This window comes from Triturus cristatus, chromosome 4_1 (genome assembly GCF_964204655.1).
Source record: "Triturus cristatus chromosome 4_1, aTriCri1.1, whole genome shotgun sequence".
Lineage (NCBI taxonomy): Eukaryota > Metazoa > Chordata > Amphibia > Caudata > Salamandridae > Triturus > Triturus cristatus.
Genome location: NC_140585.1, coordinates 407881151 through 407907332, shown reverse-complemented (window position 1 = coordinate 407907332; position 26182 = coordinate 407881151). Strand labels below are relative to the sequence as shown.

The 26182-nt window shown below is 47.2% G+C and overlaps 1 protein-coding gene across 7 annotated transcripts in view; it reads right to left on the bottom strand.

Moving 5' to 3' along the window:
- CNOT2 (CCR4-NOT transcription complex subunit 2) overlaps positions 1-26182 on the bottom strand; it is a 449944-nt gene that overhangs the window by 146773 nt on the left and 276989 nt on the right. For all 7 annotated transcript variants that reach the window (XM_085652518.1, XM_085652519.1, XM_085652515.1 and 4 more), the window contains exons 8-9: positions 21680-21805; positions 20198-20319 (exon numbers count right to left, since the gene is read on the bottom strand). In XM_085652518.1, coding sequence (XP_085508644.1) covers positions 20198-20319; positions 21680-21805 — 248 coding nt within the window. The remainder of the gene's footprint in view (positions 1-20197; positions 20320-21679; positions 21806-26182) is intronic.

Below are 26182 nucleotides of genomic sequence, written 5' to 3'. Positions count from 1 at the left end.
GTTACTTAAAGGCACGGTATCCCTTTAGCAGACACATAATGACAGCCTATAGGGCTTGTCTGTCCGCCCCTTCCTCTCTATTGTTTAAATGGATTGTGGTGAAGGGAGTGTGATACATTAAAGGAACATGTCAAATGTGAATAAAAATGACATTTAAACTTTATTTTGGCTTTTGTGTTCACTTCAGAGGAAGTGCTGGCCAGTGCAGCCATATTGTTATTAGGCTGTATTATTTTGTCTGTCTCTTAAGTGTCTTTGCAGGTTTGCAAATGCAGGACAGCTTAAGAGATATTTTGATTGCTCCGGGGTCCCCGCACATGGGCGGGACTATTCATAGATTAGGACTATACACAAAGATCCCCTACTACAGAAGCTTGATACCAAACAGTGTAGTCATTATGGTTCTGTGGAGTTCGTAATGACAAGCTACCAGCAGCATATACTCTTAATTGCGGCACTGCACTTACAGTGTCTAAGAATGGACTTGAACACTGTAGGGGTACAGGGCTCATGCACCTGTACCCTCACCACTGGCAAAGGGCACCCAGCTAGAGGGGTGACTGATCTATGCCAGGGCAGTGGGTTGTAGGCATGGCACACAGGGATGTGTGCCATGTAGACAATTTACTTTGTTCTGCACCAAAAAACGCAGCCTGCAAAGGCAGTGTGTGTGTGTAAAGGTACAGGGCCTCTAAGGGTGGCACAATAAGTGATGTAGTCCTTAGAGGTTTTCCCTGGTCAGTGCCCTGGGTAACTGTGGTACCATTTACCAGGGGCTGACCTGTGGCCAGAGATGCCAATTGGGTTAGTTTTGGGGAAAGAACACAGGCCCTGGGAACCTGATTGGCAGGGATCCAGGGCACACCAAGAAAAAGTGCATCAGTAGTCTGGCAAAAAGTGTGGGGGGAGGGGGTTACTGCAACAGAAACCCACTTTCGTACAGGCGGCTACAGCCGGCCATGTTGGAGGACCCTTTCAATCGAGACTCAATAGGGGAGACCATCAGTGAGTACTTTACACACAACACTGGGACTGCTTCGTCCACTAAGGTGGAGTGGGCTGCCATGAAAGTTACACTACGTGGGAAGTGTCTGGGGTTGGGTTGTGGCTTGAGGCAAATAGAATCAGAACTGCTTTTAGTGAAAAAGGACCTATTGACACTAGAATCCCGAGCAATAGAAGGTGCCCCAGACTCTACCCCGCTATTAGAGGCGTGTAAAAAACATGCAGAACTCTTTGAATGCCAGAGGTGTTTGAACTTTGCGGCACACTCAGCGACAGCACACGCTAAGGCGGATCGATCCAGGCCCTTTTTGGCCTGGTTGATCAAACAAGATCAAGTCATAGGACCCATCACTGTACCAGTCTTATGAAGGCGTACTTAAGTATACACAGCATGAAATCCACAGCAAACTGACCACGTACTTCACTCAATTATATAGATCTACCTTGAATGTCCCTAAGCCAGACATACACTCTTTTCTTGATGGTCTCACCTTCCCAACTCTCACACCCGAATAGCGTAGAGAATTGGATACCTGCTTACACTGGAGGAAGTGAGAGGCACAATGTGAGCACTGCCGCCTGGCAAGGTCCCAAGAGCGGATGGCTTTCCCCACAAATTTTATAAGACATACGCCGATCTTTTAAGCCCGCAGTTATTAGGGGTGTACACAGCAGCATTGGAGTGTACCTCCCTTCCAGCCTCTCTGACCGAAGCAACCTTGATTACACTTCCGAAATCAGACAGGGATCCCACACGTGCCTTAATGGAGACTACAAAGTATTGGCAGTTGTTCTGGCAGGTCGATTGGTGCCTGTCACACCCCTTCTGGTCCATCCGGATCAGAATGGCTTTGTCCCGGCTCGAAACACCACTCTAAATATTTGTAGGCTTTTTCGGGTAATGCGCAGCACTACAGTGGCTTGGCCGGCAGCGGGCTGCCTAGTTTTGGATCTAGAGAAAGCCTTTGATACGGTGGAGTGGCCTTATATGTTTACGGTGGTACGACGTTTTGGTTTTGGGGCATACTAAAGTTTAGTTAGACTATTGAACGGAGCACCTGCTGTACGTGTCTGCTTGGTAACGAATAGTTTCTTACCTGTCGGTGTAGTTTTGCAGCTTGAAGATCTTTCTGGATTCACTATGCTGTGCATTATTCCGCGATCTTGTGGTTGGGTCCGGATTCGTAGTCTTTTCTTTGTTTTTTTTTTGTTGTTTTTTTTTGTAGCCCAGGTGGGCGGCGACGACTCACCATTTGGTGCACCTCCCGTGACGTCGGCGTGCTTCCTGCGGAAGCCCCCACCTTTGGGGCGCCATCTTCGGGTTCTTTTTTCCTTTCTTTTTCTTTTTTTTTTTTTTTAACCCTAGGCGATTGATTAATCCTTCATGTCCATTTTTCTGTACGTTTTCATTCCTTCTGATCTTTTCCGTTTTACCCCTTCTTCCTCCAGCCTCATCTTCCTGGCGGAGGTGGGTGGGTTCGCTAGTGAATCCAGAAAGATCTTCAAGCTGCAAAACTACACCGACAGGTAAGAAACTATTCGTTTTGCAGCGTGAATCTTTCTGGATTCACTATGCTGTGCATAGACTTTGTAGCGGTTTTCCTAATTTTGTGGCGGCTGGGTGGTAGATGAGCGTTGGTCGTTGAAAATGTGTTGAAGCACCTTCTGTCCAACCTGTGCTTCCTTGTTCATCTGAATGTCCACGCAGTAGTGTTTCGTGAACGTGTGCACAGATGCCCAAGTTGCCGCTAGACATATGTCCTGAATGGGCGTGTTCGCCAGGAAGGCAACGGTGGCCCCCTTCTTCCTTGTGGAGTGAGCCTGAGGTCCCTCTGCTAGCTCCTGTCCAGCCTGTTTGTGGCTGAATTGAATAGTGAGGGCAATCCATCTAGCGATGGTGCCCTTAGTCACTGGTCTACCCATGAAGCTAGTAGCAAAGGACACAAACAACTGCTTTGATTTCCTGAGTTCCTTCGTTCTCTCAATGTAGTGCATCACCGCTCTTCTAGCGTCGAGGGTGTGCAGAGCCCTTTCTGCGTTTGAAGTCGGGTTTTGGAAGAAACTCGGTATCTGGATACTCTGGTTCATGTGGAACGCCGACACCACCTTGGGCATGAAGTGTGGGTCTGTTCTCAGGACTATCCTGTCCTTGTGAATCTGAATGTAGGGTTCCTGTAGCGTTAGCGCTTGAAGCTCGCTCACCCTGCGTAGTGAGGTTATGGCCACCAGAAAGGCCGTCTTCATCGTCAACATTTGCAGTGTGGCCTTGTGAATGGGTTCAAACGGTGCCTTCATGAGCTCCGTCAGTACCACGTTGAGATTCCATGCTGGCGGTGGCAACCGTTTAGGAGGGGCAATTCTTTTGGCTCCTTCCATGAATCTCCTCACAACCTGCGAAGTGAAGAAACTTCCACCTTTCTCACCTCTGGTGTAGGCTACGATCGCCGCTAGGTGTACCCTTAGGGAGCTCGAGCAGAGGTTACTCTTTAGAAGGTGTGTGAGGTACCTCAGTACTGTTGAGTCTCTAGTCATTCTGTTTTGCAGGCCCTTCTTCCTGCACCACACAGTAAATCTCTGCCATTTGGCGCTGTAGCATTTTCGTGTAGTTGGTTTCCTTGCCTCCCGCAGCACCCGCATAGTGCTAGGAGGCAATTTAAGGTGAGCGAACTCTAGGTCTTCAGGAGCCATGCCGCCAGGTTGAGGCTCTCTGGCTCCGGATGCAGGACCTCTCCGTTTTGCATGGAGAGCAGGTCCCTTCTTCTCTCGAACCTGTGGGGATTGCCCTGTGCCATTTCTTGAGTTTTTGAGAACCATTTCTTGAATTTTTGAGAACCATGTCTGCCTTGCCCACTGCGGAGCCACTAGGATCAGAGTCATGTTGCTGGTTCTGCACTTCTCGAGCACTCTGTGCAACAGGGGTATCGGTGGAAAGGCGTAGGCAAATGTCCTCGACCAGCTTATCCATAGGGCATTTCCTTGGGATTGCTGATCTGGTTGCCTGGACGCGAAGCTTTGGCATTTTGCATTTTGGCGTGTTGCAAAGAGGTCTATTGTGGGAGTTCCCCATCTCTGGAAAAGCTTCTCCGTTTCCTGGCCATTGAGCTCCCACTCGTGTGATGCCGAGGTCTGCCTGCTTAGCCAGTCTGCCTCCACATTGTCCTTCCCTGGAAGGTGATTTGCCAGTAGATCTATCCTGAGAGGTATGGCCCATCTCCAAATCTCCTGTGCCAGAGAGGAGAGAGGGAACGACTGTGTCCCCCCCTGCTTGTTGATGTAGAACATTGCCGTGGTGTTGTCTGTTTGAACCAACACCCTCTGGTTGTACAGGTGCCTCTGGAATGCCTTCAGGGCTAGCAGGATGGTTTTCAATTCAAGGTAATTGATATGGCGTACCGCATCTGCTGGAGCCCACAGACCCCTCACTCTGAGGTTGTCCATGTGCGCTCCCCATCCCTTTTGCGATGCGTCCGTGGTAATGGTCATTGTTGGGTTTGGTGGTGTCAGGCTTCTCCCTGCTGTCATGTTGTCTCTGTTCCACCAAGTCATCTCCTCCTGCACTGCGTGCGTAACAACCACTAGATCTTCCCAACTGCCGCTTGCTTGTGACCATTGCTGTTGTAGCCATTCTTGGAATGGTCTCATGTGCAGGCGTACATTCGGCACCAGCTGGATACATGACGCCATCATCCCCATCATCTTGCTCACTGACCTCACTGTCAGAGCTCGCCCCTTCTGGTAGAGACGCGTCTCCTTCAGTAGGGCCTCTGTTCTCCTGTCGCTGGGCACCACTGTGCTGTTCAGGGTGTTGATTTTTGCTCCCAGGAAAATCTTCACCTGCTCCGGTTCCATCGATGACTTCCCCCAGTGTATCGAGAACCCCAGGTTCGTCAGAGTGTCTGTCACGCGTGTTGCGTGTCTCTCGCACTTCTCGCGTGTGTTTGCCTTGACCAGCCAGTCGTCTAGGTAGGGGTAGACATGGATCCCCTGCCTTCGTAGGTGGGCTGCGACCGCCGACAGGCATTTTGTAAAAACACTTGGCGCCGATTTTAGCCCGAAGGCCAGGGTTGTGAACTGGTAGTGTTCCTGGTCGATGATGAACCTTAGAAGGCCCTTGTGCCTTCTGTTTATTGGAATGTGTAGGTAGGCATCCTTGAGGTCTACCATGAAGTCCCCGTCTCTTATTTGTGGAAGCACCTCCTGCAGCGAAGTCATTTTGAACTTCTGCGTTTTGATGAACTTGTTTAGGTATCTCAGGTCCAGGATGGGTCTGACGTTTCCGTCTACTTTCGGGACCACAAAATAGTTTGAGTAGACCCCCTTGTTGCGTTCTCTGACCGGCACTGCCTCTATGGCTCTTTTTTCTAGTAGTTTCAGGGTTTCTTCTCTGTGTAGGGCCAGTTCTTGAGCCGATCTCTGTCTTCCCCTTGGTCTTCTGTTTGGAGGTCTTCTCTCCAAATCCACGCAGTATCCGTATTGCATGACGTTCAGTATCCACTTGTCTGTGGTTATACGCCGCAACTCCTGAAGGAAGAACCTCAGCCTTCCGCCTACTGGTGTTGGATGCTCGTAGGCTTTTGATTCTTCTCTCCCCCTTGATGTTACTGTATTGCGCCTCACCCTTGGGGGCATGTCGAGGGTAGGCGTCCTCCTGCGTGCTGAGTCACTTTGATGAGGGTTGGTCACTCCCTCTCCTCCTCTGGCCACGTCCGTTCCCTCTCCCGCGAAAGGACTGGCCCCGAGGCTGGTACTGCCAGTTTTGCTTCTGTTGACCTTGTTGTCCGTGACTATCACCCTGCTGACCCTGCTGGAACGCCTGGTGCGACGCTCCCTGCTGGCTTCCTCCCCGACCGTAGTGTCTCCTAGAGGGATTGCCTCTCCTCATCCCCCTTAGCTGTAGGGCCCCCATGGACCTCGCCGTTTCGTTTTCTTTTTTCAGCTGGGTGAGCTTCTCGTCTACTGTTGCTCCGAACAGTGTCTCTCCGTTGAAGGGGGTGCTAAGGATGTTGTTCTGCACCTCCGGTTTGAATCCCGAGATTCTTAGCCATGCATGTCTTCTCTCGGTGACCCCTATGGCCATTAGTCTTGCCGAAGTCTCTGCCCCGTCCAGCGCCGTCTTTATACAAGAGTTGGCGATGTTTTTACCTTCCTCCACCAGGTGCGAGGTTCTTTGGCGGTATTCTTCGGGGAGGTGTTTTACTAGCTCCCCCATCTCGTCCCAGTGCTGGTACTGGTGCCTATTGAGAAGTGCATTGGAATTCGCCATGCGCCAGTGCATTGCAGCGTTCCTCTCGACCTTTCTTCCCGTGAGGTCTATCCTCCTGCTTTCTTTATCTGGTGGTGGCCCCGAAGTTGCTGGCACGTTGGCCCTTCTCCTGGCCGTGGAAGCTATGATGGAGTCGGCCGTGATACTACCCTTGATGTAAGGGGGGTCCAGAGAAGAGTGTTTATACTTCTCCGTCCTGGGCGTGATTGAACGGCAGGTCGCTGGTTCTTTAAAGGCCTCTCTCCCCTGATTCATCACACTTTGTAGCATGGGAAGGAATTGGCTCCTCGTCTGGATAGGAAGCAGGGTCTCGAGGAGGAAATCTGCTTTCGGCCTCTCCTCGTCCAGCTTCACACCGAAGGCCGTCGCTACGCTCCTGACCACCATATTGTACACCCCGATGTCGTCGGGTGGAGAAGGCCTCGAAGGGTACGTGTCCACGGGCTCCTCTGGGTTCTCGGTGTCGAGATCCTGCCATTCGACGTCGTGGCTGGTTGATGGCGCCGAGCTGTAGAACGACTGCTGGTCTTCTTCCTCGGGTTCGCCTTCATAATAGGTCTCGTCTTCCTCTTCGAGATCTCTCGCCAGCCCCTCGGTGTCGAATTCGTCCTCGATTTCGACGACGTTCGTCAGTGGAGCCGTAGGAATTTTGTATTCCTTCATCTTGGCGTCGAACTCCTTCTTCCTCTGAAGGATGTTCTCCATTTCGGCCTCGAGCCGCCTCTTCTTCTTCTCCATCTCGGAGATGCTTTCGGCGTCGACCGCGGGCCTCTTCCACGGAACTTGCGTCGACGTCGACCTGTCCTTCTGTGTCGAGCGCCCCGTTTCATGGGTTGTCTTTGACGAACCTTGCCTTTCGGCGTCTTTCGGCACCAGGGAGTCCTTCTCGAAGGATCTGCTCGGCCTCTTGTCCATGGTCCCGCCCTTGGCCATTGAAGTTTTCGGCGCCGGGGCTCCCTTCGTGGACTTTGACTCAGATTTTCTCGAGTCATCCTCGGGTTTTCGAGGCACTTTCGTGTGTTTTGAGCTCGACGATTCTCTTACCTCGTCTTCGTTTTTCTTGTCGGTCTCTACGACCGTGAAGTTTTCGGGTCCCTCGGCGACGTTGTCCTCATCGTCTGTGGAGAGGCCCAGATCGTAGAGCGACGGGGCCTTACCCTTGCCATCCATGCTGGCGTTGGCTCTTCGCTGACGTTCTCTCACCCGGAGCGTCTTCGGCGCGAAGGCTGAGCAGGTGTTGCAGTCCTTGCTCTGGTGGTCGACCGGTAGGCAGAGGTTGCAGACCGGATGCTGGTCCTTCTGCGCGAACTTGTGGTGGCAGTTAGGGCAGAACTTGAATGGCGTCTTGTCCATTGCGCTCAGGGCCTCCGAGTGCGCATTCTCTAAGGGCGTCGAAGAAAAAGGGTGGAACACTTCCTTCTTCGCGCTTCTGATGTGAAATATTCCTTTCCTGTGATATCTTCGTAGTTATTTATCGACGAAACTCGCTTTTCCTTCTTCTTCCTTCGATTGTCTCTCTGGAGCTTCCCGATGACGATCCAGACCCAACGGCGGAAAAAAGAATCTGAAGATGGCGCCCCAAAGGTGGGACTTCCGCAGGAAGCACGACGACGTCACGGGAGGTGCACCAAATGGTGAGTCGCCGCCGCCCACCTGGGCTACAAAAAAAAAAAGAAAACAAAGAAAAGACTACGAATCCGGACCCAACCACAAGATCGCGGAATAATGCACAGCATAGTGAATCCAGAAAGATTCACGCTGCAAAACACTATTCTCAAGGACCATACCGATTGGGAGAGGAACTAGGCAGGGGTGTCCCCTTTCCCAACTAATCTTCTCCCTGGCTATAGAGCCCTTGGCTATAGCTTTGCATCAATCAGCAGATCATTGGGGTATACAGCTAGGAGAGGAGACACATGCCATTTCGCTCTATGCAGATGATATCTTTCTCTACCCTAGGGACCTACAGGCAATACCCCCGATTATCTCCAACACACAAACTATTTGCTACAATATCAGGACTGGGAGTGAACTGGGGGAAATCACGTTTATTTTCATTTACTTCTAACACAGACGCCCCTCACTTGGTGGCAGATGGTGCATTTGTGGCTTGGCAGCAGGTTGTGTTGCGGTATTTGGGTTTAAGAATTTATCACACTGACCGGGATCTCCTGGAAGGTAATCTATCCAGAGCGATCACAGATTTAAGATCCCAAACAGAGTTCTGGAAAACGCTTAACCTCTCGGTTGCAGCTAAGGTAGCACTTATTAAAATGGTGATGCTGCCCAGATTGCTATATTATTGCACTAACCTACCGATATATTTACCTGCATCCTTTTTTTCACCGTTGGAGGGGATAATGAGATACCTCATATGGAGCTGTATGTGCTGTAGGGTGGCGCTTGCTAAATTATACTTACCCCAGACACAAGGTGGGTTGGCTCTGCCCAATATGGAACACTACAACTTGGTGTCCCATGTACAATGGGTGGCGGACCTAAATCTAACAGATACAGCGGAATGTGGTCCCCGTACACGTTGGGCAGATGTAGGAAAGTGGCTCTGTATATACTGTTCCCAAATAGGTACAGTGTGTACAGAGTCCACAGCCCCCAGAGGTTTGGCAGAGGCTAAAGTTAGATCTAACCTTACTCTCTGAAGTGGTAGCTTGGTCGAGCAGTAAGGCAGTATCAGAGGACAGTGTAAAGCATTTGTTGTACACACTCAGTCAGCAAATGGTCTCACACACTCAAGAACTGAACTCTAGGCCAATGGTTTGTATATAAAACTATATGGTTGTTTTACTTTAGAACTAACAATAGGTATCAGAATATACTTTCTCAGAATGAGATGCTTTAGTTAAATACTTTGCAAAAGGCAATTGACTTTTGAATGCAATAGTTACAGTTTGTTGCAATAGGCAACACAATTTCAAACACAATAATACATTGAGCTCAATGGGAATTTTAAGTTATATGCAATTCATTACTTTCAGGATTACTTTTCTAACTCCAGGACTGGATCCTAGATTCAGTCCTGGGACAGTTATTGGAAACAAGTGAGTAAATACGTTTTAGTTACCGTTGTGATTTTTAAGCAATATTTTGCTATTTTAAAAGTTGACACTTAGAAACTTGTTCTAATCAAATTACCAATGTTATCCTATGTGAGGAAATTTACTTAGCAGGTAAGTGGGGTTATGGTTACTTTTTCGGGTTCAGTGTTGGATCCTGGATCCAGCACTAGTATGCCACCTGTAAGCAGTTGATAGAATGCGTTTAGGTTATACAGGCGATTTTTTACGAATATTTAGAAGTTTGTAAAGTCTCACAGAAAAACAGTCAATGGTTTCCTATGGGAGAAAGTTCAAGTTACCGGTAAAGTATGTTCTTGTTACTTTTGTAATCCAGTGCTGGGCTCCTAGGCTCAGTACTGGGACATCTATCTAAAACAGGTAAGTAATTACGTTTTACAGTTGGTACGATTTTTAAAGAATATTTGTAGTTTGTAAAAATCGACACTTAGAAGAAATTTCACAGAAAAAGTCAATGGTTTCCTATGGAAGAAAATTGAGTTAGCGGTAAGTATGGTTTTTAATTACTTTTCAGGGTCAGTGCTGGGCACCAAGATCCAGCACTGGGATCTCTCCTAATAGCAGGTGAGTATTTCCGTTTTCGTTACTCGGTTGATTTTAGGTGAATATTTTAAAGTTTAGAAACTCCACACTTCGAAGAAATTTCAAATGAAACCAGTCAATGTTACCCTATGGAAGAAAAGTGAGTTATCGGCTTTTGGGTAAGTACTCGACTGGCAGAGTTAAGGTTCTGGGCATAGACTCAGGGGTCTCCCAGGGTCAGGTAAGTACAGTTGTTATACCCTCAGCGGCACAGGGGCAGCCGGGTGCAGAGTGAGTTAGGCCCAATGTTATCCTATGGAAGGCAGGGTGCCATTGGTTGGTGGCTGCTGACTAGCAGGCCACGCGGCTGTGGGAGATGGGCTCCTGGTCATTTGCTCAGGGCAAATGGGGAAGTAGGTAGGAGTAGAGGTTGCACAGCCAGGGGCACTCGGGCGGCTGGGTGCAGGGTGCTAGTGAGCCTTTGGGTGCTCAATGGATTGCAATGGAGAAGCTTAAGAACGGGGTTGGTTACTTGCTTTGAGCAGTGCCACTGCTCGTGGGAGTACCAGATGCTCAGAGTCACAAGGTAGCCAGGTCCTCCGGGGTTTGTGAGGTTGCTGGCCACGGGAGATGCCGGGATTTAGCAGGAGCAGGTTCGAAGGTCCACAGGCCAGTAGGGCTGGGGCCAAAGCAGTTGGTGTCTTCCTCTTGTTAGCAGCTGCACGACAGGTCTTCTTTCTTCTTGATCTTCTTTGCGGTTTCAGAATCTGGAATCTAAGGAAGGAAGAATCAGGGTGCCCATAAATTTTAAATTTAGGGGCGTTACAGGTAGGTAAAGGGCAGGGACCACTGGGTCCCTGCCCTGGGGTGGGTACACACCCTATCCTGCCACTCTCCTGTGGGAGGGGGCAGTGGCCTAGTCCAGATTAGGCTGGGCTCCCCATCTTCAAGATGGCGAGAGCACGGAGATGTGCTTCACCTTGCCTCACCCACCTGAGGGGTGGGGTTGGCAGAGGCACACCCCCTGTCCTTCCTTGGGGTTTCCAGCCAGTCTTCCCGCCAGAGTGGGGGTTTAGAACCGGTAGGGGCCAGTTGCTGAGTACTGCAAGTGGCCTGGAGAAGCTCACAAAGGTGGCATGCCTTTGAAGCTTCCCCGGTCCATCCTGGGGGAGGAGACCTAGCACCTCGCCCAGGATGCGCATTGTTGCAGGCCCAGGAGAGCGGATGGCTCTCTACCCAGGGGTTCAGCAACATGTCTGCTGTGTGGCAGCCTAGGCAGCCCCTCAGACCAGACGTGGATTGTAGGTTAGGTTCAGAGGGCATCTCTAAGATGTCCTCTGTCGTGTATTGTACATTAAATCCTGCACTGGCATCAGTGCGGGTTTAATGTGCCGAGAAGTTTGATACCAAACTTCTCAGTCTTCAGTGGAGCCATCATGGTGCTGTGGAGTTCGTGTTTGACGATCTCCGGGCACCATATACTCTTAAATGGCAGCACTGCACTTACAGTACCCAGGAATGGACCTGGGTCCTGTACGGGCACAGGGCTCATGCTCCTGTACCCACACCACTGGCATAGGGCACCCAGCTAGAGAGGTGGCTGATGTATGCCAGGGCAGTGTATGTTGTGGGCATGGCACACAGGGATGTGTGCCATGTCGACTCTGTTTTGTCCTATACCCAGACACTCAGCCTGCAAGGGCAGTGTGTTTGTGTCAGGGTACAGGGCCTCCAAGGGTGGCACAGTAAGTGCTGCAGCCCTTAGAGGCCTTCCCTGGTCACAAGGCCCTGGGTACCTAGTGTACCATTTACCAGGGGCTGACATGTGGCCAGGGCTTGCCAATTTGGGTTTTAGGTTTCAGCATAGTTTTTATGGAAGGAACATAGGCCCTGGGCACCTGATTGGCAGGAGCCCGGGGCACACTCAAAGTACATTCAGCAATAAGTGGGGGCATACCATGCAAGAAAGATGGCACTTTCTCACAGCAGACTCCTCTATCATTCACTGATGCACCAGGGCAAATACATCACTCCCTCTCCTGGTGTAGATAGCTTAGAAATGCTTCCGTAGAGCTCTGCATATTACTAGACATGTCACACCATATGCATCTTCAATCCCACTGCTGGGAATGCCGAAAAAGGGTGGTGGGGGGGGGGGGGGGGGGGGGGGGGGGGGGGGGGAGACAGAGTTAGAACGTCGGAACTCAGACTGGCAAGACACTGTTATACACACACTGGGAGACCTCTATGTGGAGGGTGCGTTGTGGCCTTTCCTTTCCTTGACTGAAGAAGAGGGCGTCCCTCTGGGACATTTCCTAAACCACACCTCCTGGATGGCCATGCTAGGGCATCACTGGGGAAATATCTCGCAGGAACCCCCGACATTTCCTGATGCAATATATAAGCGTGATGGGTACAGCACCTTATAAAATGGTTTGCAGAATCAATTCGCGAACACACTTTGACTGACTTAACACCCTTGCGCAATAGGTGGGAGGCAGATCTGACACGACACTGTACACCCAAATAATGGGCCATGTTGCTGGAGAGCCCTTGACAAATTCCCAGAAATGCAAGATTTAGGCTGATTCAATTCTATATAAGCCCACAGATCATATCTAACTCCTGACAAAATCAATAGGTATTTTAATAGAGTGGATGCTTGATACCTATGCTGCACGATGTCAAATGCCGATCTCCTACATATGTTGTGGTCATGCCCCACGTTGCAAAGCTACTGGCACGGAGTGATACAATTGCTGTCCACAAGCACAGACAGGGCCTAGCCGAGTACGTGGGAGGCCTGCAATACTGGGATATTTTTAGACCTGGTTTAGTGATGACCAAAAGACTGGTCAATGGAAAGCAGACTCCCCCCCCCACCACTTAAAGCCTGGGCTCAATCTATGCTGAACTGAGCTAAGGCTGTCTCATTGCTAAGGGAAGACACGAAAGGGCTGCGCAAGTACTCCATTTCAACAGTCTGGAACACAATTCTGACGGCGCTTCAAGTACCAATAACTCCGGACGCCCCCCAGACATTCCTAATACCAACTAATCTAACCTACACATAGGTTGTAGCGTGACCTGACAACAATGCGGTCTGGAACGCACATCACACACACTGGCCCAGCACGCAGTAGTACGATACTAAGGCTGACACATCAAAACCTGTGAAAATGGCATTACTGTAGCAGATATGGATCGCCTCCCCGTACCCCAGCCTACCCTGTGCCCCCTTCTTTTTCTCATATTTTGCTGTTAACGTTTTATTGTTATATATATGGCAGTTTGATCACCAACCCAGACGCTACGGCACGGCTGAAAGGAGTCATTAGAAATGTACATGTGGAACAAATTTGTATGCGAAAAAGCCACCTGTAATAGGTCTATATTGAAATGGTAATAAGGCATGATTGACATTATCGGATTGTTGTATTGGACGCAAGATATTAGGATGCACGGATCTGGATAGAATATTTGTCATCCGCTCATATACCGGCATATTGTATTGAACAATTTGATTCCTGTAACTGCTTACTGGTTCTACAAATATTATGTATGGTTGTAACATTTCGCATATACCAAAATTCAATAAAAAAAAAGATTAACATTTTTTGTTTAGGATTCCAACAAGAATCAATCTACTCTAAAAAGGCAACATTCATTTTATTTGGACAACCCTGTGTGTGGTACTACAGTTCAGGCTATACAAGCCCATGCTATACCCAAGGAGTAAGATAATCATTGGAGTGAGTTACTTCGGATTTATTGGCAAACTTCCTGTTCCCAAGAAACCAAGACAAAGGACTCTGGTGCCCTCCGGAACCGTGATCCCTGATCACTCTGCGCCAGATGCCTCCGGCCTGAGTCTAGGTGCTCACCGGTCCAGAAAAGGTTCCCCAACAATCCTGAGCGAAAGTCCAGCATTGGCTGAACCCTCCTGGACTCCACAATGATGCCTGCAGTGTAAATCCGAAGGCTTCCCCCAATAGAGACAGGCTTTGGTAACAAAAACCCGACGTCAAAGGACACCCCTGCACTCAAAGCCACTGAGCCTTGGAGAGCTCGACCGACTGTTTCCCTGCGACCCACAGCTTCCCAACTTACCTCTGCTGACGCTGGTGTTCTTCGTACAGCCTCCGGTTTGATGCCTGCAGACTGTTTCCAAAACCAAGTTCCTCCATTCACTTGTATTGGGCGACCAACACTCTTTTTGCACCCTGTACCTGGCCACCCCTGTGCCACTGGTGGTGTATGTTTGGCGCTGCCTTGCGCGCCCCTCTGGGCTTGCCTAAACCTCTTAAGCTTGAACCCAGAAGCCGCTTTACTTAACTGCAAGCATCGTGTCTAGAAGCACCCTAAGTCTCCATTGGTTAACATTGGGCCGTAACTCCAGATTCGACATCTGCACCCGGCCACCTCTGTGCCGCAGGTGGTGCAGTGTTTGTGCTTAACTGAACCTTGCCCACAGTTGACCTCCAACCCCGAAGACTCGAACTGCAAGTTGTGTACATACCTGTAAAACTGCATTTTTGTTTTCCTCCGATAGGTTAACATTTTGCAAAGACTGAAAATTGCACTGTCAACTTCAAAATGAAAAGTATTTTTATTTAAAAACGTATTTGCTTTTATTAAAGTTTTGTGGTCTTGGTAAATAAATATACCAACGTACTATTTTTATAAACTGGTCTCGGATTTATTCATTGAGTGTGTGTCTCATTATTGCCACTGTGAGTACAACAAATGCATTATAGTGTTACTTATTTAGCCTCTGTACAACCTCTGGAGATCCACTGGATTCACTACACGCTATACCTCTTTTTGGTAGAGTACATGGTAAGCCAACCTCTCACAGTAGGTTTGCCAGGAATTGATGTGGTAACTCTTGGTGACAATTACTTAAAAGGTGCTCCTTCATTATCAAATTATAAAAACCTTCAAAGTCATGCACATTGTTACCATCTAACCAACCTCCTAGTGTATTCACTGAGTAGTCAACAAAATGGACCCAAGTCTGGCTCTGGGTTTTTTAAGCCCCCCAAATCTGATCCTATGATTCTTAGTACTAAATCCAAATTCCTCAATCAGGGTACCTTACATGTGGTCATAGGATGTAGCATCTTTCTCATTGAGTGTCAGGAGTCTATCCCTGCATTTCCCTGGGAACATCTCACACAGGATAGCCAAGACAGGCTCTCTCAAATGCAATGAACTACTTAGTGATATCATCGCCCTCAAAGACTTTTGGGACAATCCCTTAGAGTCAAAAGAATCTACTTGCCCCCTTTGTATTATTTTGCTGCCACCAGAGATGGATCCAATGGCCAAGAGTTTAGCCTCTAAAGTTATCCTCTTGGCCAGTTTCTGAAGATATGCATCTTCAGTATCTACCTCATCTGCGACACTGCTGGGGCCACTCCCAGTAGTGTTACTATCTGAGGGGGGTAGTGATGAAGCAAGAGTCCTCTTCCTCCACCTCTTGGGATTCATCCTCCTCTTCCCCAGTGGGGAAAGATTTTACTTGTCAGGGCCTTGTCATTCTTTGCCAGCAACTGCTGGACATGGGCTATTGTGGGTTTAGGACCCATGGCAAGTTTCCATGCTTTGCACAGGTCTTTGAATTGCTGAACTCTCAGATGTGCATAGGAGCCCAGGTTGAGCTCCTGGGAGGGTCCCTGCATTCTCAGTCATGGTTTTTAAAGTAGTAATAGTCTTATTAGAGACTTACAAAAAATGTTAAGGACTGCTAAGACCTAACTATTTAAAGACCTTTACTTTCAAAACAGTGAGGGACTTAATCAAGGCCCTAACACTAGTTTAAATTAATTTGGAAAAAGAAAATGTGAAAACTATTTCAACTAAAGACAATTTTGTATTTCCTCTTCTGAAATCACTTATTAATCAAGTGGTATAAAAAATGTTGGATCTTGTTCCCCACCTCTGCACCACCAATGTAGGAAGTTGGCTCTGTATATGGTATACCCATAGGTGGTTATATCGTGCTCAGATTTCAGAGATTACCCCAGAAGTGTACGGGGCTCAATGTAAACCCAAAGTGCTCTATTTGTGCTAGTGTGGGCGAGCAGCCTGAGGCCTAACAGAGTGTAAAACATTTTTTATACATACAGTGACTGATAAATGACACTCGACTCAATAAAGAGATTCACACCAATTTTAGAAAAATAACCTTTTTCCAAGATTTATTTCAATACCAAGATGTTCGCAAAAAGGTAAATACGTTTTTCAGGAAAAGTACTTTAAAACGTGGACACTGCAATTTTCAAGCTATGCAATGTTAACCTATGGAGGAAACCAATAATGTGTTTTTTCAGTTCGGTACACGACTTACAGTCTTCGGGGTTTCAGGTCAACACCAGGCAAGGTGCTGATTGGTCCCAAAACTGCACCACTAGTGGCACAGGTGCAGCCGGGTGCAGAGGTCAGATTCGGGGGTCAGTGCCCAATGTTAACCAATGGAGACTGGGGGTTCTCGAAGCTGTGTTGTTCACATGTGAGTGAAGTGGTGTCAGGGGTTGATCTCCTGGAGTTAAGGTAAGCACTAGGGGGGGCCACAAGGCAGCACCAAACTTACACCCTCGGCAGCGCAAGGGCAGCCAGGTGCAGAGTGCCAACACAGTGTCGGCCGCCTAATGCAATTCAATAGAGGAGATGGAGGCTGAAGAAAGATTGCAGGCACAGGCTAAGAGGCTGAACGAAGAAATCCCACAGCAGCCCAGGTAAGTAGAGATGCTAGGGGACGTGGACGTATAGACATCGTTGATCAGGAACCCCAAGGCCAAGGGGCTTCGACCCTACCACGCCCTGTTTGCTGCAGCACCACATGGCAGTGGTGTTGTCCATGAAAACTTTCACCAAGCCTTCCCTTGATGGAGGGTAGAAAGGCTTTCAATGGCAGTCAGATTGCACGGAGCTCCAGGCGGTTGATGTGGAGTCTGGATTCCGCCGGAGACGAGAGTCTTCTGATCTGCACCTCTCCCAGATGGCCGCCCCATCCCAGGAGTGATGGGTATGTCACTACTGTGAGATCTGGTAAGAGAAGAGAGAGGGGTCTGTCTCTAACCCAATCGCGCTTCATTAGCCACCACTGCAGATCGTTTGCAGTTCCCTCGGAGATCTGGACCAGATCAGAGAGATTCCCCTGATGCTGCGCCCACTGGAACTTTAGGTCCCACTGCACAGTCCGCATATGCCATTTGACATGTCCCCAGCAGGATCCAGGAGGCCATGAGGCCATGAGGCCCAGCAGCCTCACAGTTAGCATCAGCGAAACCCAGGATAGAGGCTGAAATATCGGTTTCAAGGCTTGGATATCCTGAACTCACCGTTTGGAGGATAAGTTCGAAACTGCACAGTGTCTAGAACGGCTCCGATGAAAGGGGGATTCTGAGAGGGAGTTGGGTGTGACGTTGCTAGTGAACCACAGCAAATGCAGCAGGTTCAGCGTAGTCTAAAGGTGGGAGACGACAGCCTGGGGCGAACCCACCTTCAGCAGCCAGTTGTTTGGATAGGAGAGGACTAGCACGCCTGATCGTCACTGATGAGCAGCAACCACTGCCATCACCTGGGTGGACACCCAAGGAGTGCTGGAAAGGCCAAAGGGGAGCACGGTAAACTGAAAAAGTTTGTGGCCTACCGTAAACCACAGATGGCGCTGGTGGAAAGGCAGGACAGGATAATGAAAATAGGCGTCCTACAAGTCCAACGCTACCATCCAGTCTCCTGGGTCCACAGCAGGCAAGACCTGAGCATTTTGAATTTCTCCTTCTTGAGGAAGAAGTTGAGGGCCCACAGATCTAGAAGAGGATGGTGGGCTTTGTCCTTTTAGGGAACCAGAAAGTAGCGAAAATAGCAACTACAGCCGACTTCTGACACCGGCACACACTCTAATGGCTCCAGCCTCAATGTTCATCGTCTTGATGACAAGTGCCTTAAAGTTGTATGCCGATGTCTACTCGGAATGCTGGCAACTCGAGCAATGAACTGTGTCCCCCAAAGGGACACCAGGAGCTAAAGTGGAGCTAGAGAACTCCACTGCCCCTCTACAGGTGCTGAACCGCGAGGTACAGGAGAGTGGCCAATTTCTTCTTGCTTCACTCTGAGGCAAACTCCCACCCTGGTATCTATAAGCAGACACAAACACTATGCTTGCCAGTCCAAGACTACTAACCTCTACACAAGAGGACTCTATCAAATAGAGCTGGCATGGTGCTCAGAGAAAAGGTGCGAAGAGAAACACCTTAGAGAACAGACACTGGCAAAGCCAATAGGGCTGACATTGCTTGTTTGTTTTATCATGGTTTATGTAAAACTTTATTTTGTTGGGACGGCTTGCATGGATGTGCTCTCTACAACAGAGCAGATTACATTCAAATGCAAATGGAGTTACCCAATGGCTGACGTGGGCTGATCAATTACCTTATGTTGCATATCATAGTGGGTCAAACAAAATGTGAATGGAGCATCAACATACCAATGGTCGAAGCCTCTATAAAAGTTTAGTAAAATCAAAAAGTCTTGGCTAATTCAAGCTATAAAAAGAGAAAACTAATATTGTCAATGCCAATAGATGTGGCTTTAAAGCAATGCTGTATGGTAAAGTGAACTATTAAAAGTAAATAGCATAGGAATATTTGTGTGGAATCAAATAGCTGTAGAAAAATAATGGTGCAGCTTAAAAGGTCAGGGGACAATTATACGGTCAAGCCAGACCTGAAAATTTATATGTAGGTTTAATGACTTCCCTCCTCCCATCATTGCAGCATTACTACCAGAGAAAAGCATACATTATAAAGTTATCAGACACACTTTAATAGCATTACAATGGCATGAGTGTGCACCCGTATTTAAAGCTTAGGCAACTAAATAAATAACAAAAAAAATTACAGCTGTGTGGAGGACAAGAGCTTTTTTTTGGGAAGTCCGCAACTTCTGCCCAATCAGAGCATGTACTTTTGGCTGCACACATGTGGGTGAAGCCAAATCCCCCTCCTTGTGATACTCATATAATTGTCTGGCGACAGCTGCGCTGTCAAGCTAGAACATGAAAAGTAAAATTTCTGGGGGAAAATGCATAAAGTTGAAGGAGGTGTAAAACATTTCCTATGAAGCCACAAACACGATAAGAAAGGAAGATTGTAAGCCATAATACAGCCTCAGAAAGGCAATAGTATTTAGGGATTCTTCTCTAGTGCGCTGGAAAAAAGAACTATCATGCTGTCTCTGCACTGCACGATGGGAAGACGTTTGGCTCTGGAGTTTTCTTAGGGGTGGGGCATCTATGTGCTCAAAGTATTGGAGGCTACATTTTTCATAGATTTTTATATTTTTTCAATGGATAGTTGATTAGTGTTTCCAGCCAACTGTACTGTCTGTTAATTTGGCTAACTGCTAAAACCCTGGAAGATATAATCAGAAAATGTTGTCTGTAAGAGGCATTTTATTTTCCAACTTAAAAATCTTTAAAATGGTGTTGCAGGGATCTCATGACAGAGAAAATGAAGTTCTCTCATGATCTAAACAAACTCCTGATCAACTATGGCATTTAATATTACTGTTTCAATACACAAAACACTCCTTGGTCCTCGAGATCGTCCAACAAAGTCTGCACGGAGTAAGTTAACTGTCCAATACTAAACAAACTTTAAATTCTGCAGTACTTACAGGTGGCAGTACAGGCCCACAACTGTTGCTTACTCAGCACAGACGATAACTGGTGTAAGTAGTATTGGCCTTCTATAGATACGCCCGCCCAAATCTAATATCCAGTGAGTTAGAATTCAACACATTCAAATCCTGCTGCCCCTTTACTTTGCTTCTGATGCAAGAACCTTTAAGATTCTTAAAGGTCCTTATAGATCATGTGAGCAAATTAGATGCTACGTTAAGAAAACAGGGTTAGCAGGATGAAACTGAAATGCCAGACCTCTACAGACTGGGAACAAATGGAAAACAGAGGAACACCGCTTACATCCTAAGGTAAAGGGATGTGAAATTGAGGGGTGGTACTGCTAATGATGGTACAGCCTAAGTGGAACTACTGTCTTTAAGTAGTCCTCTGATTAGGTATACTCACTGCTGAGCACATGGACCATAGACAGTAGTTTTCAGTGCTCAATAGGTTGAAAGAATGAAGGAGACCGATGGAATAATACTCTAAAATATAGTACTAAACCAGCACATATTTGAACACTAATTTATTACTCTTACAAGACAAATCCTGGTAAAATACTATGGCTCCAACAAAGCAAGGAAAAAAATCATAACTTAATACTTCTCATAAGGTGCTTACAGATTTACTGTCGTCATTTGAGGTTGGATCTTTGTAGCTGGAGCCAGGTAATGCAGGAAAATCTTCGTTGTGTATCGAGAAGTCTTGTGACTGCTCACTTGCTGGTTTTGTTACCATTCCCACTTAAACCAGAAGAGAAGAGGACTATTAGTGCATCTGAAGAAGCACATATTTTAAAATATAAAATGAAACAAACTGTAATTAAACCATACATTCTAATGACAGAGGGCTTCATTACAAGTGGCCTGCAAATTACAGAATTCCAAGTTTTGTTTCACACAGAAACTTCGGCTGCTGAAATAAATAACATGTTGCTAAGAATTTGACCTTGAATTGTTTAGACGTAGTTAACTACCATGATCTGAGTGCACTACTAGGAATCTCTTCACATGATGTATAAAGGAAAATTCACATCATGTTAAACTAGGACAAGGCTAATACTGGGCAAGTTATGTTATGTGCATTTGTAAAGTGCACTATCACCTACGAGGGTATCCTGGGGCTGAGCAGGTGTATGTGCCTAGCACTGTGTATGATATGTGGGTTAATTGAATAAGCCATGGCTTCAGTTTCCTGTGGAATTCAAGAAGTCATTCAATGTATCTTATTCCAGAGATTCATATTTAGCAACACAAGGGAAAAGTTTATGTAAAACAACCATTTGTAGCATGAGATCAGTTGCTCCAACTGAAAACCCATCTATTTATAATCAAAATAAATCAGATGGTGTATTTTGGAAAACAGGTTAAGGTTTCATATTCTTTTATGAACCCATGGATAGATGATCAATACAGGTTCTTCTGGCAAAACTAAAGTAAAAGGATAAACTACTGAGCAAACCATATTTTCCTTTTAGGGACCAGACCCCAAGATAGTAAAACAGGAGATCTTCTGCACTTTATGTACTTGGAATATTTTTAAAATAATTAAAAGCAGCACAGAATTATGCACATTTACCAATGCTTGGACTACAACACTGTGGCCATATCTCTCATCAGAGGCAAATGCATTTCCTCCAGTAGAGCAAGAGTGCGATTTTCAAAAGGTGGCAAAAGAAGACACTAATATCTGCAAGTCTTTATCTAGCCTCACCCAACCAACAGAAAGTAACCTAGTAGAGCAATGACAATGCTATTTTGTTTTACCATAAACAAATTCCATAACACATGCAATAGGAAGGGAAGCTACTACTTTGAAGTTTAAATAAGCATTGAAAACTCATCTCTTATAGCTCCCACATCATGAAAATGATGGATAGTAATGCTGCAGATGAATAGAACCTACAAAGAGCACGCTTCTCAGCAAACACTATAGAAATGTGTGCAATCCTTTGGACACAAAAACATACATCTCTTTATGCAATCTGTATAAAGTTCTTTAAAAAAATGCATAATGTAAATGCAATTCACACAGCATTTCTAATGACTACATAAGTGTTTTAAAAAAATTCTTCTAAAGGAGGGTTTAAAAGCAAAGGTTTACCATAAGGCGCTCTTCCTGCCAATGGGTTTATTAATGGCGTTGGATTTCCACTTCCTTCCCTTCTATTTCGGTCTGCTAGCGCTGGAAAATCTGAAAGGTCTAATCCTGTGACATTTTCACTTCCATCTAAAACAAAAAAATATTATGCTGAAAAACTATCTTAAAGATATCTAATTCAATGGGAATGTTTTACCAATGCGAAAAAAATGTGCAGCAGTTTGATTGCCACAAATATTACCACTTGCAAACATTTATTATTTTCACATAAATGCATCATTTGTGTAGCATTATCATCTGCACATTTTGCTGGTGGGACCTACATGGCATTAATGAAGAGTAACATGTGTTAATGTTATTGCAAAATACTACTATTCATTTTTTTACTACAAACTGAATCCCAAGGGTGGTGTTATTAACACTTTCAACAGTGACCATAGGATTTATTACTCCAATCTAAGTGAGCATCAAAGCTTTTGGAATTGAATATTTAAAACCTCATCTTTGTCAAAATTATATCAGAATTTTTTTTAAATGCATCATATTTTAACATTTCAAAATGTGCACTATGTTAGGATTGGAATCTCTAAAATTGAGAAATCTCACGAGGGCTTCTTATTAAGAATATTTCATTAACATATGAATGAAATGAAGATCACAGTGATAGATTAATCAAATGAGAACAAAATAAAACTGGTCAAATTCCTCCAGGGTCTCTACAGACTAAAGACAAAGTTTTAGATATACCTATTGATACTACTGTTCAACACGTTTGGAAAAAACGGAGAGCTAATTTGGAACTGTGTCAATGTGGAAATAAAACGTCAAATATTTGTGATAAGGTGCTAACATGGAAGGCCTGGAAACTGGTAGAGATTTTCAAGGAGAATGCTGAGGTGGTCGTCCAGTAGATTTTAATTAGAATGTTAAAGAACAAGTTACTTACCTTCGGTAACGCTTTTTCTGGTGGATACAATATCTGCCTGTGGATTCCTCACCTTGTGAATATCCCCTGCGCCAGCAACATCCGTAAACTTTTGTAGCAGTCCACGCCGATGAGGTCGAAGACGACGTCACAGAGACAGCTCCGCTCGCGACTCCGCTGATTTCACCGGCTCCATAAGAAGACCTCGTCGGCGTGATGACGTCAGTTCCGCCCTTTTTTTCCGTGCCTTCGAGGCACACGGACACACACAGTGGGTATAATAAATAGAAAGGCAAAAGAAACATCACAATGCCTTTGACAGTAACAAATACATCTTGAAACACCATCATATACTAAAGGTATACAAGGGTGGACAACGGGGAGGCGGGTGTTTCAGTGAGGAATCCACGGGCAGATATTGTATCCACCAGAAAAAAGCGTTACCGAAGGTAAGTAACTTGTTCTTCTGATGGATACATCTGCCAGTGGATTCCTCACCTTGTGAATAGATTCCCACAGCAGTCCCCACTCCCGGAGGAGGGTGTCCACCCTTCTATACCAGAAAGTCCTGAAGGACGGAACGAGCAAAATGTCCGTCCCTCCTCACCTCAGTGTCTAAACAATGTTTTGCGAAAGTGTGGAGGGAGGCCCAAGTTGCCGCCCTACAAATGTCCTCCACAGGAACACCCCTAGACAAAGCAGAAGTGAAAGACTTAGCTCTAGTGGAATGGGCTCTTAAACCCTCTGGAGGATCCTTACCAGCCAAAGAGTAGCATATCTTGATGCACAAGACAATCCATCTGGAAAGGTTGTGCTTGTGCACCGCTCTGCCTTTCCTGCAGCCAACAAAGCCCACGAAGAGCAGGTCATCAACTCGAAAGTCTTTTGTCCTGTCAAGGTAGAAGCTCACCGCCCACTTAGGGTCCAAGCGGTGAAGTCTCTCCTCCTCCTTGGAAGGGGGAGGATAGAAGGTAGGAAGGGTAATGGACTGCCCCAAATGGAAGGGAGTTACCACTTTAGGCAGAGATGCAGCCCTGGTCCTGAGTACCATTCTTTCAGCATGAATAGTCAAAAACGGGGGTTTTGAACTTAGAGCTTGAAGCTCACTTACCCTCCTTGCCGAGGTGATTGCAATGAGAAAAACTGTCCTAAAAGAAAACAGTCTCAAAGGACACTTGTGTAAGGGAGAACCCATAAGATAAGTTAAGACAAGGTTTAAGTCCCATTGAGGCACAATAAAGGGAGTAGGAGGAAATCTGTTTGTAAGGCTCTTTAGAAATCGTAGAACAATAGGTGATTTGAACAATGATGGCTGATCCGGCAAGCAAAGGAAAGTCGACAAAGCCGATAAGTATCCCTTAACAGTAGCCACAGCAAATCCTTGCTGAGCAAGAGAAAGGGCAAACTGCAGAATGTCAGATAAACGAGCCCTCAAAGGATCAATTGACTTCTCTCCACACCAGAGTACAAATTTAGACCACCTATAGGAATAGATAGATTTGGTGGAATGACGTCTGGCAGACAAAATTACATCTAACACATCAGGCGGGAGAGAAAAAGAATTCAGGTTGCCTCGTTCAATATCCAGGCATGAAGGTGTAAGCTCTGGAGGTGGGGGTGTAGAACCTGCCCCTCTGATTGCGAGAGGAGGTCTGCCCTCAGAGGGAGACGGAGTGGAGGGCACGAGGAGAGGTGGAGAAGATCTGTATACCACACCCTTCTTTGCCAATCCGGGGCGATCAATATGACTTGGGCCCGGTCTTGGCGAATCTTCCTCAGAACCCGAGGAATCAAGGGTATGGGAGGAAACGCGTAAAGGAGTTGTGAGCTCCAACTCAACTGAAACGTTTCCCCCAATGCTCCCTGCATCGGATACTGGAGACTGCAGAATGACGGGCAATGAGCGTTCTCGTGAGTGGCAAACAGGTCCACCCGAGGAGTCCCCCACGCCCGAAAGACGTGACGAACCACCTCCGGATGGAGCCTCCACTCATTGTCGGCAGAGAACTGCCGACTGAGACTGTCTGCACGTACGTTCAGAACCCCGGCCAGATGATTTGCCATCAGACAAATCTGATGGTCCTGAGCCCAGGACCAGAGATGCAGAGCCTCTCTGCAGAGACAAAGAGACCCCACTCCTTCCTGCTTGTTGACATACCACATCGCGGTAGTGTTGTCCGTCAGGACTTGAACCGACTTATCGCGAAGTGAAGGGAGGAAAGCCTTGAGTGACAAACGAATCGCCCGCTTTTCCAGAAGGTTGATGTGAAGCAACCTTTCCTCTGGAGACCAAAGTCCTTTGATCTCCAGATGCCACAGATGCACACCCCACCCTAAAGTGGATGCATCCGTTATCACTGTGGCCACCGATGGAGGTAGATGGAAGGGCTTTCCTTGAGACAGCTTGCCCTCCACACTCCACCAAGATAGATCCGCCGCAGCTTCTCTGGAGATCCTCACAGACTCCCTGAGATCTCCTTTGTGTTGATACCACTGCCTGCAGAGGCACCACTGGAGCGCCCTCATGTGCCAGCGTGCATGGTTGACCAACAGAATGCAAGAAGCAAACAGACCAAGCAGGCGAAGGACCTTCAGGACTGGAACGACCGCTCCATTGTAAAATAAAGGAATAAATTCCTGTATGTAGAGAATCCTCTGTGGAGGTGGGAATGCCCGACGCACAGTAGTGTCCAGTACCGCACCTATGAACAGGTTGCGCTAAGAGGGCACCAGGTGAGATTTGGGCACATTTATCGAGAAACCCAATTTGTACAACAGCTGAGTTGTTACCTGCAGATGATGTAGCACCTTCTCCGGGCACTCCGCTTTGATCAGCCAGTCGTCCAGATAGGGGAAAACTGAAATCCCCGACCTTCTGAGATGGGCTGCCACCACTGCCATCACCTTCGTGAAGACTCGGGGTGCAGTAGTAAGACCAAACGGAAGGACCGCAAACTGATAATGTTGAGATCCTACCGTAAACCGGAGATACTTCCTGTGTGACTTCAGGATGGGGATGTGGAAACACGCATCCTGCAAGTCGATCGACACCATCCAGTCCTCCTGATTCAGCGCCTGAAGAACCTGCGCAAGGGTGAGCATCTTGAACTTCTCTTGCTTCAGATAAAGATTCAAGATCCTGAGGTCCAATATCAGCCGCAATTTGCCGTCCTTTTTCGGAATCAGGAAATACCGGGAGGAGCATACCTGACCCCTCTCCTGCTCTGGAACCACCTCTATCGCACCTTTCTGTACTAACTTCAGGACTTCCTCCTGTAGGAGAAGACGGTGGTTCTCTGAGGAAGCCCCTTGACAAGGAGGGCAATTTGGAGGGAATTCCCGAAAGGGAAGAGCATACTTACTTTCTACAAGATCCAGAACCCTAAGGTCTGTAGTAGCTGAATCCCAATCTTGTAGAAAATGGGTAAGCCGGCCCCCCCCAGGACCAGCATGATCTAGGAGGGAGGGAAGGAGGGAAGGAGGGAAGGAGGAGGAGAAGGAGAAGGAGGAGGAGGAGGAGGGAAGGAGGAGGAGGAGGGAAGGAGGAGGGAAGGAGGGAGAGGAGGAGGAGGAAAGGAGGG